The sequence below is a fragment of the Aotus nancymaae genome, unplaced genomic scaffold, assembly GCF_030222135.1.
Source record: "Aotus nancymaae isolate 86718 unplaced genomic scaffold, 86718_ANA_hifiasm-v0.15.2.pri h1tg000043l, whole genome shotgun sequence".
NCBI classification, from domain to species: domain Eukaryota; kingdom Metazoa; phylum Chordata; class Mammalia; order Primates; family Aotidae; genus Aotus; species Aotus nancymaae.
In genome coordinates this window covers 4503805-4519637 of record NW_026988457.1, presented here as the reverse complement: position 1 = coordinate 4519637, position 15833 = coordinate 4503805, and the positions used below count along the sequence as shown (strand labels likewise).

The 15833-nt window shown below is 38.2% G+C and overlaps 1 protein-coding gene and 1 non-coding gene across 7 annotated transcripts in view; both read right to left on the bottom strand.

Annotated features, from left to right (window-relative positions):
- Positions 1 to 15833, bottom strand: part of BRCA2 (BRCA2 DNA repair associated) — a 95234-nt gene that overhangs the window by 72360 nt on the left and 7041 nt on the right. For 5 of the 6 annotated variants that reach the window (XM_012465527.3, XM_012465529.3, XM_012465530.3 and 2 more), the window contains exons 6-10: positions 15746 to 15786; positions 15418 to 15532; positions 12256 to 12305; positions 10752 to 10863; positions 8414 to 9532 (exon numbers count right to left, since the gene is read on the bottom strand). In XM_012465527.3, the coding sequence (XP_012320950.2) occupies positions 8414 to 9532; positions 10752 to 10863; positions 12256 to 12305; positions 15418 to 15532; positions 15746 to 15786 (1437 nt within the window). The remainder of the gene's footprint in view (positions 1 to 8413; positions 9533 to 10751; positions 10864 to 12255; positions 12306 to 15417; positions 15533 to 15745; positions 15787 to 15833) is intronic. The other variant, XM_012465528.3, reaches the window with a different exon arrangement.
- LOC135268812 (U4 spliceosomal RNA) lies at positions 1284 to 1424 on the bottom strand. The gene has a single exon (XR_010337149.1). It is a non-coding gene; the product is annotated as a U4 spliceosomal RNA (small nuclear RNA).

The window sequence follows — 15833 nt, the reverse complement described above, 5'->3', positions numbered from 1 at the left end:
TGTTTTATTTCATCAGTGATCACATGTATTAGCCTTTTTTTTTTTTTTTTTTGAGATGGAGTCTTGCTCTGTCACCTAGGCTGGAGTGTAATGGCATGATCTCTGCTCATTGCAACCTCTATCTCCCAGATTCAAGTGATTCTCCTGCCTTGGCCTCCCAAGTAGCTAGGATTACAGGCACATACCACCACACCTGGCTAATTTTTGTTTTTTTAGTAAAGATGGGGTTTCACCATATTGGCCAGGCTGGTCTCAAACTCTTGACCATAAGTGATCCACCTGCCTCGGTCTCCCAGAGTGCTGAGATTACAGGCATGAGTCACCATGCCTGGCCTATATTAGTTTTCTCATTGGCTATAACTATGATATATATAGTATCAAATATTTGTCTCTAAAAATTTAATTCAAACTTCTAACAGTTCTGTACTCTGGTCCCTCCAACTCTAACATTCACTGAGCTATTCACTAAAATCTTCTCATAGGGAGATAAAATCAGTTTATAAACACACAGTTTAGTTGCTGATAAGTGAATTGTTGCAACAACAAAGACAGAGGACAGAATTACACACGTGGAGATGCAGAAATAGAGCAATAACAGTATGCAATATCTAAAATCTTTAAGAAAATTATGTAACAACAACAACAAATCATTATTTTAGAACTGGCCTATATTAAATCTAGCAAATATTTCCTCTATGTAATTTTTTTTTTTGGAACAAGGTCTCATTTTGTGGCCCAGATTGGAGTGCAGTGGTACAATTTTGATCCATTGAAGCCTCAGTCGCTTGGGCTCAAGTGGTCCTCCTGTCTGAGCAACCTGAACAGCTATGACATAGCTTGTAGAGATGGGGTCTCGCTATGTTGTCCAGTATGTTCTTAAACTCCCGACCACAAGTGATCCTCCTACCTTAGCCTCCCAAAGTCCTAGATTACAGGCACAAGCCACTATACCTAGTCTTTTTTTTTTTAACATGCTTTAGAGAAAATACATAGTAAATAGCACCACATTTATAGAATTGTCCAATTTGCATATAATAAACACTTTGAAAATTAAAGCAGGAATTAGGTAGCCAAGCACTGAATGTTTATGAATCAAAAACTGACTCAAGTTATTGGTGGGAATGTAAATTAGTTCAACCAATGTGGAAGACAGTGTGGCAATTCCTCAAAGACCCAGAATCAGAAATATCATTTGACTCAGCAATTCGATTACTGAGTATATACCCAAAGAAACAGAAATCATTCTATTATAAAGATCATGTATCTTTTTTTAAAAAATTCAGTCTCCGTAGAGACTGTCAAAAATTGCCAGTGCCGACTATATGGCAGGACGTCACAGTGGGGTATTGGGAAAAGTTTTCAATTAGTAATAATCGCGCCTCAGATAAACCTCATTGGCTACGATACAGCCACTGCACAAAGCTAAGATCATGTATCTTTACATGTATATTCACTGCAGCACTATTCCCAATAACACAGACATGGACTCAACCTAAATGCTCATCAGTGATAGACTGGATAAAGAAAATGTGGTATGTATACATCACGGAATATTATGCAGCCATAAAAGAACAAGGTCATGTCCTTCGCAGGGACATGGATGGAGCTGGAAGCCATTATCCTAAACAAACTAATGCAGGAAAAGAAAACCAAACATCACATCAATGTTCTCACTCATAAGTGGGAGCTTAACAACAAGAACACATGGACACAGGGAGGGGAACAACACACACTGAGTCTGTTGGGAGCTGGGGGTATGTGGGGGGAAGAAGAGCATGAGGAAAAATAGCCAATGACTGCTGGGCTTAATACTCAGGTGATGGGTTGATAGGTACAGCAACCATTATGGCACACATTTACCTATGTAACAAAAGTACACATCCTGCACATGCACCGTGGAACTTAAAGTTAAGATAAAGCTGTCTTGGGGGGAGATCCAAGATGGCCGAATAGGAACAGCTCTGGAGTGCAGTTCCCAGGGAGAACAACGCAGAGGGTGAGTGATCACCACATTTCCAAATGAGTTTTTACTGCCCACAGACGAGGGGATTCCCAGGCTGAAAAGTGCCACGAGTTTCCAGCATGGCTGTTTCAGCTGGCGCCGTGGGTCTCCACACAAAAACTCACATGAATCTGGGCAGCTATTTCAACTGGCGTCTGGAACACCTAGGAGACAGAGCCACCCATTCAACTGAAAAAAAGGGAGCTGAAACAGGGAGTCAGGTGATCTGGCTCAGTGGGTCCCACTCCAACAAAGAGCAGCAATCTGAAATGTTCTGGGTTGAGTTTCGCAGCAAGCACAGCTGGACCCAGGATGGTCCAGCTTGGTGTGGGGAAGGGTGTCAGCCCCTACCGAGGCAGTCTACCACTACCAAGGCAGTCCACCACTACTGAGGCAGTCCACCATTACTGAGGCAGACTGCCATTACCAATGCAGTTCTAACTGTACCTCTGTAAAAAAAAAACCACAAGGAAGTTCACACAGCAGCTGGGAGGAGCCCACGACAGCTCAGCAATGTCTCCGCTGGCAGACTGTGACTAGACTACCTCCTTGCTGAGCAAGACATCTCTGAAAAAAGGCAGCAGCACGTCAGGAACTAATAAATAAAGCCCCACCTACCCAGGACAGAACACCTGGGAAAAACGAGTTATGAGTTCCGCTGCAGCAGACTTAAACATACCTGCCCAGCAGCTCTGAACAGAATAATGGAGCTCTCACCTCAGCACCTCAGCTCCTATAAGGGACAGACTGTCTCCTCAAGCAGCTCCCTGACACCTGTATGTTCAAAAAGACACCTCATAAAGCAGAGCTCAGGCTGACATCTGGTGGGTATCCTTCTGGGACAAAGATAACAGAAGAAGAAATTGGCATCAACCCTAACTGTTCTGCAGCCACCACAGGTGATCCCCAGGCAAGCAGGGCCTGGAGTGGACCTCTAGCAGTCCTACAGCAGAGGGGCCTGCCTGTTAGAAGGAAAACTAAAAAACAGAAAGAAATAACTTCAACATCAACAAAAAGGACATCCACTCAGAGGTCACATCCGAAAGTCACCAACTACAAAGACCACAGGTAGATAAATCCACAAAGATGGGAAGAAACCAGTGCAAAAAGGAAGAAAACACCCAAAACCAGAACGCCTCTCCTCCTACAAGGGATCACAACTCCTCACCAGCAAGGGAACAAGGCTGGATGGAGAATGAGTCTGATGAATTGACAGAAACAGGCTTTGGAAGGTGGGTAATAACAAACTCTGAGCTAAAAGAACATGTTCTAACCCAATGCAAAGAAACTAAGAACCTTGAAAAAAGGTTTGACGAAATGCTAATGAGAATAAACAGCTTAGAGAAGAATATAAATGACTTGATGGAGCTGATAAACACAACATGAGAACTTCGCGAAGCATACACAAGTTTCAACAGCTGAATCGACCAAGCAGAAGAAAGGATATCAAAGACTGAAAATCAACTCAACAAAATAATATGAGAAGGCAAGATTAGAGAAAAAAAAGAGTGAAAAGAAATGAATAAAGCCTCCAAGAAATATGGGATTATGTGAAAAGATCTAATCTACATTTGATAGGTGTACCTGAATGTGACAGAGAGAAATGAATCCAAGCTGGAAAACACTCTTCAGGATATTATCCAGGAGAACTTCCCCAACCTAGCAAGGCAGGCCAATATTCAAGTCCAGGAAATACAGAGAACACCACAAAGATATGCCTCAAGAAGAGCAACCCCAAGGCACATAATCGTCAGATTCACCAGGTTGAAATGAAGGAAAAAATGCTAAGGGCAGCCAGAGAGAGTAAGGCAGGGTTACCCACAAAGAGAAGCCAATCAGACTCACAGCAGATCTCTGGAAAGAAACCGTACAAGCCAGAGGAGAGTGGAGGCCAATATTCAACATCCTTAAAGAAAAGAACTTTCAACCTAGAATTTCATATCCAGCCAAACTAAGCTTCATAAGTGAAGGAGAAATAAAATCTTTTACTAAGAAGAAACTGCTGAGAGATTTCATCACCACCAGGCAAGCCTTACAAGAGCTCCTGAAAGAAGCACTAAACATAGAAAGGAACAACCAGTACCAGCCACTCCAAAAACGTACCAAATGGTAAAGAGCATCAACACAATGAGGAAACTGCATCAACTAATAGGCAAAACAACCAGCTAGCACCAAAATGGCTGGATCAAATTCACATATAACAACATTAACCTTAAAGGTAAACGGGCTAAATGCCCCAATAAAAAAGACACAGGCTAGCAAATTAGATAAAAAGTCAAAACTCATCTGTGTGCTGTATCCAGGAAACCCATCTCACGTGCAAGGATACACATAGGCTCAAAATAAAGGGATGGAGGAAGATTTACCAAGCAAATGGAGAGCAAAAAAAAGCGGATTTGCAATCCTAGCCTCTGATAAAATGGACTTTAAACCAACAAAGATCAAAAGAGACAAAAAAGGGCATTTCATAATGGTAAAAGATGCAACAAGAAGAGTTAATGATCCTAAACATATATGCACCCAATACAGAAGCACCCAGATACAAAAGCAAGTTCTCAATGACCTACAAAGAGACTTAGACTCCCATACAATAATAGTGGGAGACTTTAACACTCCACTGTCAATATTAGATCAATGAGACAGAAAATTAACAAGGATATCCAGGTCTTGAACTCAGATCTGGACCAAGCAAACCTAATAGACATTTACAGAACGCTCCACCCCAAATCCAAAAAATATACATTCTTCTCAGCACATCACACCTACTCTAAACTTGACCACATAATTGGAAGTAAATCACTCCTCAACAAATGCAAAAGAATGGAAATCATAACAGTCTCTCAGACCACACTGCAATCAAATTAGAACTCAGGATTAAGAAACTAACTCAGAACTGCACAACTTCATGGAAACTGAACAACTGGCTCTTGAATGTTGACTGGATATACAATGAAATGAAGGCAGAAATAAAGATGTCCTTTGAAACCAATGAGAACGAAGACACAACGTACCAGAATCTCTGGGACACATTTAAAGCAGTGTCTAGAGGAAAATTTATAGCAATAAATGCCCACATGAGAAGCAAGGAAACCTCTAAAATCAACACCTTATCAAAACTGGAAGAGCTAGAAGAGCAAGTTCAAAAAAACTCAGAAGCTAGCAGAAGAAAAGAAATAACTAAGATCAGAGAAGAACTGAAGGAGATAGAGATACAAAAAACCCTTCAAAAAACTAATAAATCCAGGAGCTGGTTTTTTAAAAAGATCAACAAAATAGACAGACTGCTAGCCTGATTAATAAAAAAAGAGAGAAGTATCAAATAGATGCAATAAGAAACGATAAAGGGGGTATCACCTCAGATTCCACAGAAATACAGACTACCATCAGAGATTACTCCAAACAACTCTATGCACATAAACCAGTAAACCTGGAAGACATGGATAAATTCCTGGACACTTGCACCCTCCCAAGCCTAAACCAGGAAGAAGTCGAAACCCTGAATAGACCAATAACAAGGGCTGATGTTGAGGCAGCAATTAAAAGCCTACAAACCAAGAAAAGCCTAGGTCCAGATGGGTTCATAGCTGCATTCTACCAGACATACAAAGAGGAGCTTCTGAAACCACTCCTTCTGAAACTATTCCAAACAATACAAAAAGAGGGAATCCTTCCCAAATCATGTTAGGAGACCAACATCATCCTGATACCAAAATCCGGCAGAGACTCAACAAAAATAGAAAACTTCAGGCCAATATCCATGATGAACATAGATGCAAAAATATTCAATAAAATACTGGCAAACCGATTGGAACAGAACATCAAAAAGCTTATCCATCACGATCAAGTAGGCTTCATCTGGGGATGCAAGGCTGGTTCAACATATGCAAGTCTATAAACATAATTCACCACATAAACAGAACCAAAGACAAAAACCACATGATTATCTCAATAGATGCAGAGAAGGCCTTTGACAAAATTCAACAGCTCTTTTTGCTAAAAACTCTCAATAAACGATGGAACATACGTGAATATCAATGGAACATATCTCAAACTAATAAAAGCTATTTAAGACAAACCCACAGCCAATATCATACTGAATGGGAAAAAACTGGAAGTATTCCCTTTGAAATCTGGCACTAGCCCTCTCTCACCACTCCTATTCAATGTAGTATTGGAAGTTCTAGCCAGAGCAATCAGGCAGGAAAAAGAAATAAAGGGTATTCAATTAGGAAAGAAGGAAGTCAAATTGTCTCTATTTGTACACGACATGATTGTATATTTAGAAGACTCCATTGTCTCAGCCCAAAATCTCCTGAAACTGATAAGCAACTTCAGCAGTCTCAAGAAACAAAATCAGTGTGCAGAAATCACAAGCATTCCTATACACCAATAACAGACTTAAAGAGAGCCAAATCAAGAACGAACTGCCATTCACAATTGCTACAAAGAGAATAAAATACATAAGAATACAACTAACGAAGGATGTAAAGGCCCTCTTCAAGGAGAACTACGAACCACTGCTCAAGGAAGTAAGAGAAGACACAGATGGAAAAACATTCCATGCTCATGGTCAGGAAGAATCAATATTGTGAAAATGGCTATACTGCCCAAAATAATTTATAGATTCAAGGCTATTCCCATCAAGCTACCTATGACCCTCTTCACAGAACTGGAAAAACCACCTTAAACTTCAAATGGAACCAAAAGAGAGCTCGCATAGCTAAGACTAGTACTTAGTAAAAAGAACAAAGCTGGAGGCATCATGCTACCTGACTTTAAACTATACTACAAGGCTATAGTAATCAAAACAGCATGGTACTGGTACCAAAACAGAGATATAGACCAGTGGAACAGAACAGAGGCCTCAGAGACAGCACCACACATCTGATAAAAACAAGCAATGAGGAAAAGATTCCTTGTTTCGTAAATGGTGTTGGGAAAACTGGCTAGTCATGTGCAGAAAACAGAAACTGGACCCCTTCCTGACACCTTACAGTAAAATTAACTCCAGATGGATTAAAGACTTAAACATAAGACCTAACACCGTAAAAACCCTAGAAGAAAACCTAGGCAAAATCATTCATGACATAGGTATAGGCTAGGACTTCATGACTAAAACACCGGTAACAAAAGCCAAAAGAGACAAATGGGATCTAATTAAACTTCAGAGCTTCTGTACAGCAAAAGAAGCAATCATTAGAGTGAACTGGCAACCAACAGAATGGAAAATTTTTTTGCCATCTCCCCATCTTACAAAAGGCTAATATCTCCAGAATCTACAAAAACTAAAACAGATTTACAAGAAAAAAACAAACCCATTCAAAACTGGGCAAGGGACATGAATGGACACTTTTCAAAAGAAGACATATATGAGGCCAACAAACACATTGAAAAATGCTCATCATCACTAGTCACTAGAGAAATGCAAATAAAACCACATTGAGACACCATCTCACGCCAGTTACAACGGCGATCATTAAAAAATCTGGAAACAACAAATGTTGGAGAGGATGTGGAAAAATAGGAATGCTTTTACACCGTTAGTGGGAGTGTAAATTAGTTCAACCATTGTGGAAGACAGTGTGGTGATTCCTCAAAGAACTAGAAATAGAAATTCCATTTGACCCGGCAATCCCATTACCGGGTATATATCCAAAGGATTATAAATCATTCTATTATAAAGACACATACACACATATGTTCATTGTAGCACTGTTTACAAAAACAAAGACCTGGAACCAACCCAAATGCCCATCGACGATAGACTGGGCAAGGAAAATGTGGCACATACACTATGGAATACTATACAGCCATAAAAAACCGTAAGTTTGTGTCCTTTGTAGGGGCATGGATGAATCTGGAAACCATCATTCTCAGCAAACTGACACAAGAACAGAAAATCAAACACTGCATGTTCTCACTCATAGGTGGGTGTTGAACAATGAGAACACATGGACACGGGGAGGGGAGCATCACACAACACTGGGGTCTGTTGGGGTGACTAGGGGAGGGATAATATGGGGAGAAATGCCAGATATAGGTGGTGGGGGGATGGAGGCAGCAAATCACATTGTCATGTATGTACCTATGTAACAATCCTGCAGGATCTGCACATGTACCCCAGAACCTAAAGTACAATAAAGAACATTATAAAAATAAATAAAAATAGAGCTGTCTCATGAGTGATGCATATACACATACTATGCAAATTTATCTACCATGCTTGAGTGACCTGATTCTAAACATTGATAATGAAAGACCTAAACAATAATGCATAGATGCCTAAAATTAAATATAAGATATGAAGATTTTTTTAAAAAGACAAAAAATGGAGGAATCACCATCTATAAAACTATATGCATTATTTACCAAAAAAAAAAAAAAAAAAAAGAGCGAGAGAGAGAGAGGTACCTGAATCAGTATTTGCAAATGTAAGTGGTGCTTCAAAAGCATTTGCTTCAAATTGGGGTGAAGAGTTAATTAGTTCTGATTTTTGGTCTTTCTGTATTTTTTTTCCTTGATAAGATGTTTCATCATGTATAGCATAAATAAACTTATTTGTTTTCTTTTTGAAAGTGGATATTAAACCTGCATTCTTCGAAGCTACAGAAGTCTGTGTGATAGAGGCTGGCCAGCTTCCATTATCAATTGAATTTGGACATAAGGTATCCTCCTTCCATGAGCAAACCGTATGTATTTCTAGTCTACTTTCAGAGGTTTCGGTTTCTTTTTTAATGTTTGGATCAGTCATACTACCAGAAAAACTTGCACTCGAAGTCTCTTTAGGTGATTCTCTTATTCTGAATATAGACTTTTTGATACCCTGAAAAGAAGAGGCCACTGGAGGAGTTCCACATGTTGCCTGCTTTACTGCAAGAATGTAGTCTCCATCAGATTCAAGATGCTGCTCTTCATCTCTCTTATTTACCATTATCTCCTCATTTAATGGCTTATCTGATTTTGGGAGACTGGAAATATCTGACAAAGAATTCTCTGAAGTTAGAAAATCTTTCTTTCTTTCATTCTCTGCATCTAATAGGTATTTTTCTGAATTATTTTGGTCACAAGAAGAAATATGTAATAGGGGTATTTTCTCCATCTGGGTTCCATTTAGACCTGAAAGGGTTAGTTGAGACCATTCACAAGCCAAAGATGGTACAACTTCCTTGGAGATTTTGTCACTTGCACTCTCAAAGAGCTTCTGATTTGCTACATTTGAATCTAATGGATCAGTATCATTTGGTTCCAGCTCAGATACAAAGGAGTACTTTTCTTTCACTTGGCTTTTAGATTTTTCACATTCATCAGTGTTTGCTTCATAGAAGATTTTTTTCCTAGTCTTCCCAGTTCTTACTTTTTGTAAATTTCTTTTTCTACATTTAGAAAAAGCTAATGAAAAACTATCTTCTTCAGAAGTATCTACAATTGTTTCACATACTTCATCTTCTAGGACATTTGGCATTGACTTTCCAACGTAGTCTTTGCAGCTATTTACTTTACCAAATGAATTCCCTAATGTTTTTCCAAATCCTGTTAAAGTATAAAACAGAAGCACATTAATAACATTTTATAAGCCATCTATGCTATTCTCACAACCTTTCTCATAGAAACAGTATATATGTAGGATATACTAAATATTACATGTCAGTATTGAAAGTCAGTTATTCTGAGCGCTAGATATTTTATTTTTTGGCTTGTCACCCCTTCTGCTCTTCTGGTAAAGCCTGATTCCCCTCATTCCAATGAATCCAAAGACTTTTAGTCAAACACCAATCCCTAAAAATCCTTCTTTAGCAGCTCTACACAATTAAAATTCACCGAATCTTATTATATATACAATTAAATATTCTAAGATCTATCAAAACAGATGTTCCAAATCAATTTTGTGGCTCTATAACAAATCTAATTTTACATATGCATATACATACATACATGATACAACACACACAAAAACAGATATCAAATCCTATAGAGTTATACAGACGTACACACATACTAAGAAAAATGCAATATTCCATGACCTGATTAGGTAAACTATGGCATATCTAAGCCACATTTGCTTTCTAATTAGAAAAAAAAAACCCTATTTTGTTAATTATATACCTTATTGTCTCTGAAAATTTTTAATAGGTTTTATTTTTGTGTCACAACCACATATTGAATAGCATTGTCTTATACAATACTTAAATACTGTCAACTAAATCAAATTCATTTCTCCTTTTTTCCATTGAGACAGGGTCTCACTCTGTCACCTAGGTGGGAGTGCAGCAGCACAAACACAGCTCACTGCAACCTTGACTTCCTGGGCTCAAGTGATCCTCCCACCTCAGTCTCCTGAGTAGCTCGGATCATAGGCACATCAGGTTAGTTTCTACTCTCAATACTCTGAGATAAAACACTACTTCAGTGGTCAAGAAAGAAAAAGTAATGTATTTCCTCTTTAAGAAAAGAGGAGCAATCTTTCAATGGTGCCAATTAAAAACAGTACTTCTGGAAAGGCACATTGGCTCACGCCCATTTGATACCAGCCTGGCTAACATGGTGAAACTCCATCTCTACTAAAAATATAAAAACTGACCGGGTGCAGTGCTGCATGCCTGTAATCCCAGCTACTTGGGAGGCTGAGGCAGGAGAATCACTTGAGCATGGGAGGCGGAGGTTGTACTGAACCGAGATCATGATGACAGAGCAAGACTCAGTCACAAAACAAAAACAAAAAACCAGTAGTTCAACTAAGCAGAAAACTTACCATGACATGTAGCTTCTCTTTGATTTGTGTTTTCACTGTCTGTCACAGAAGGGATAAATCTATCATTTTTCTTCAGACTTTCATCATGGTTAGAAAAATAGCATTTCACAATCTGCAAAAATTATAGTTTAAAATCACTAGTACAAAAACTCTCAATGCACACATAGTAGTAGTCCCCTGTTATCCATGGTTTCACTTTTGGAAGTAATTAATAAGTTTTAAATTGTGTGCCATCCTGAGTAGTGTGATGAAATCTTGCACCATTAGGATGTGAAAATCATAGGAAAGGAAAATGAAAATGGAGGAAAAAAAAATTGCACCATCTTGCTCCATCCCACTTGGGACGTGAATCATCCCTTTGTCCAGCATATTCACGCTGTATATGGTACTCACCTGTTAGTCACTTAGTAGTTGTCTTGGTTATCAGATCAGCTATTGTGTTACCACAAGGCTTGTGTTCAAGACATCCTTATTTTATTTAACAGTGGTCCCAAAGCACAAATGTAATCATGCTGGCAATTCAAATGTGCCAAAGAGAAATCATAAAATGCTTCCTTTAATTGAAACAGTGAAAGTTCTCAACTTAAGGAAAGTAAAAAAATCGTACTGCTGAGATCTATGGTAAGAACAAATCTATCTGTGAAATTGTGAAAAACAAAGGCATATGAGCTAGTTTTGCTGTCACACCTCAAACTACAAAAGTTATGGTCACACAGTGCATAAGTGCTTAGGTAAAATAAAAAAGGTATTAAATTTGTAGGTGGAAGACAGGAACAGATTGTTTTGATTGACAGCAACACATTATGCCAGAAGCATAGAGCCTATACAAAAACTTCATCAAGGGATCCCCTGAAATGAATGACATCAAGCCATTTACTGCAAGTAAGGGATGGTTACACAGATTCAATAATAGGTTTGGACTGAAAAATATGAAAATTACGGGAGAGGCCACATCTGCTGATGAAGCTGCTGCCACATCAGTACAGAACAAGATATTTTGAGAGAGGCAACATTCATATAACTTTTATTACAGCATTTTGTTATACTTGTTCTATTTTATTATTATTGTTAACCTCTTACTGTGCCTAATTTATGAATTAAACTTTATCACAGGGTATGTACTTATAGAAAAAAGATTATATATATATATATATAAACACTATATATGTAAATACTATACATATTACATAAATACTATACATATTTTATATACATATATATTTAGAGGGTTCAGTACTATCTAAGGTTTCAGGCATTCACTGGGGGATACTGGAATGCATCCCCCATGAATAAGAGGGAACTACTGTATATATGCAACTTAAATAGAGAGACAGCAGAGTTTCACAGGAAGTTAAAATCACATATAGGATCAGGTTTAGAGACTTTCTCAAAGGCTTAGCTAAATTACAGATTAGGAAATTAAAAATGTAAGATAAATAATTTAACAAGGCATTCCAAAATTGTTAGCAATTTCAAGTCTAATCAATTTGTCATATTTACTTACAGCAGTAGTATCATGAGGAAATACAGTTTCAGATGCTTCCTCATTTCTGACTGTAAGACAAAAATTTATGTGTACTGTATATTATCAGTAGAACGCAAAAACTTATTTTTTGTCAGACATCAAAAAGTACATCTACTATTTGATTAAATGATACATTTGAAACAAAATGAACTGACTCAAGTACTCAAGTACAGTAATCAGAAAGGTCAATCAACACAGTGATAAACTGTACTTACTTCATTAGTAGCACTCAAAAGGTGGTAAGATAGGGTTTGGTGATCATGACTTTATGGTAATACTGTCCAAAATGAGTTGGAAATCAGATGATGTTATGAGGTTATGACTTAAAAGCTAAAGCTTGGAGACTTTAGCATTTATACTACAGCCTAAAGGCATACACGTCTTTTCAAAATGATTCTACCCATATTATTTCTCCTAAGCAACAGAATAGTTAACTTACTCCCAGCTTAAGAGGTATCAAAATGGAATGTTATTTTGCTAGAATAAACAAAATATAATACTGGCTTGGGAATAAATTAAGCTCAAGCTTTGAGTAAAACCTAGTTTTATATATATACACACACACATACATACAAATACATATATACACTTTATGACTGCACATACATATAGGCACACAAATGTTAAGGAAGCTTTACAAAACAAACTTTACTATAGGACTGCTGGGTAAAATACAGGACACCTCATCACATTTGAATTTCACATAAAATGCAGGACACCTCATCACATTTGAATTTCAGATAAAGAATAATTTTTTAGTGTTAAGTATGTCTCAAGAATTATTCACTCTTTACTGAAGTTCAAATTTAACTATATATACTGTATTTTTAATTTTCTAAACCCTAACTGTATGTGATGTACTCATAATTTTCATTTCATTTAAAAAGAGTACATAGTACTCACAAAATAAGTTTCACAACTATTAATAGGTCATAATCTGCAATTTGAGAACCAATGATCTAGCCAGTATCTTCTTAGAAAAAAAAAATGTGGCTGAAGTGGGCAGACCACTTGAGGTCAGAAGTTTGAAACCAGCCTAGCCAACACAGAGAAACCCCGTCTCTACTAAAAATACAAAAATTAGCCAGGTGTGGTAGTGGGTACCTGTAATCCCAGCTACCTGGGAGGCTGAGGCAGGAGAATCACTTGAACCTGGAAGGCAAAAGTTACAGTGAGCCAAGACAGTGCCACTGCACTCCAGCATGGGTGACAGAGAGAGACTCCACCTCAAAAAAAAAAAAAGAAAAAAAGAAAAAAGAAAAAAGAAAAAAAATGAATATTTACTTTTTTCCTATTATTATCCAATCTTTCCTGCTTTGCCTATAAACTGTGATGCGTTTGTTTAGATGAACTTCCAAATACTTGTTTGTACTATAATCACATTTATTTACAGACATTTATTTAAATTCATACGTTTATTATCTCATAAAAATAAAAAAGAATGGTCACAGGTGGGCGTGGTGGCTCATGCCTGTAATCCTAGCACTCTGGGAGGCCAGAGCAGGCAGACTGGTTGAGCCCAGGAGTTTGAGACAAGTGTGGGCAATACGGTGGCACCCATTCTCTACAAAAAAATTTAGCCAAGATGGTAGTACACTGGTGGTATAGCACCTGTAGTCTCAGATACTCAGAAGGCTGAGAGGCAGAAAGATTAATTGAGCCTGGGAGGTTGAGGCTGCACTGAATTGTGACCATGCAACTGCACTCCAGCCTGGGCAAAAGAGAAGAACCTTGTCTCAATTTAAAAAAACCACACAAACACAAAGGCTGGGTGTGGTGGCTCACATCTGTAATCCCAGCACTTTGGCAGACAGAGGCAGGAGGATCACCTGAGGTCAGGAGTTCGAAACCAACCTGACCAACATGGAGAAACCCTGTCTCTACAAAATTAGCTGGGCGTGATAGTACATGCCTGTAATCCCAAATACTCGGGAGACTGAGGCAGGAGAATTGCTTGAACCTGAGAGGTGGAGGTTTCGGTGAGGCGAGTTTGCACCATTGCACTCCAGCCTGAACAACAAGAATGAAACTCAGTCTCAAAAAAAAGGTCACAACCTTTCAAATACTAAGTCATGAGTATCCAAACCTCAGCTACTCAGAGGTTTTAAGTAGTTTTACAACAGGATTTTTTTTTTTTTTTTTTTGAGACAGAATCTTATTGTGTCATCTAGGCTGGAGTGCAGTGCCACAATCTCGACTCACTGTAACCTCTGCCTCCCAGGTTCAAGCAATTCCTATGCCTCAGCTCCCCAATAGCTGAGATTACAGGTGTGTGCTACCACACCTGGCTAATTTTTGTATTTTGAGACGGAGTTTCGCTCTTGTTACCCAGGCTGGAGTGCAATGGTGCGATCTCGGCTCACCGCAACCTCTGCCTCCTGGGTTCAGGCAATTCTCCTGCTTCAGCCTCCTGAGTAGCTGGGATTACAGGCACCCACCACCATGCCCAGCTAATTTTTTGTATTTTTAGTAGAGACGGGGTTTCACCACATTGGCCAGGGTGGTCTCAAACTCCTGGCCTCCTGTGATCTGCCTTTCTTAGCCTCCCAAAGTGTTGGGATTACAGGCGTGAGCCACTGCAACCAGCCTACAATAGGAAATATTTCTAGACCCTAGTAACAGAAACTATGGTGAGACTGCAAAGAGTTTACAGTTTAATGAATGGATAAATTAAATATTGCAGTTTATCACATAGTTGTGTAATTACAATTGTGGAATTTAAGACCTCAATTCAGTACCACTGGCAATACAGATCTGTAGAACACATTTAAGGAGAGAGAACAAAAGCTTATTTAATGCGGCTTTAATGCCCAAATTACCACAATCATTTGTAAAAAAAAATTCAGTCACACCAAATACTGCCTCTTAAATGCTTATATAGGCTGGTAAAGGAATATTTATAAACTATTCTACATTAATGACACAGTACTAAAACATGATGCTTGACACTGGTGGTCAGAATATCACTTACTGTTTTTGTATTTATCCCAATCTACACTTAATGTAATAAAATTATTGTGAATTACTAACACATTTACCAAAGACGGATTATCCAATATTTTCTTTTTAAGAGAAGTATTAGAGATAACAATTATTAACCTCATCTGCTCTTTCTTATAAATACACATTTGATAGTATTACCTATAAGCACAGTAGAACTAAGGGTGGGTGGTGTGGCTAAAGAACTTGACCAAGACATATCAGGATCCACCTCAGCTCCTAGACTTTCAGAAATATGTTTTGGTGTCTGACGACCCTGGGAAGAAAGAATATAGTTTATTTTTTGTAGTAATGCCCTGATCATTAAGGATATTTTTTCATTCACTCTTTATTTCACTTATTATTTACTGAATGCCTATATGAGGCTGAATGCTAGGTACAGATTTGTAAATCTCAGGGCAAAGGTAAAACACTATTGCTAAATTTTCAATTACTACATCACAAAAAATAAACCAGGGAGAATATTTACCTTCACAAACTTTGGTGTGTGGAACAAACTCCCACATACTACTGGGGGTAAAAAAGGGGAAAATTGTTAAGTTTCATTTTTATTAACA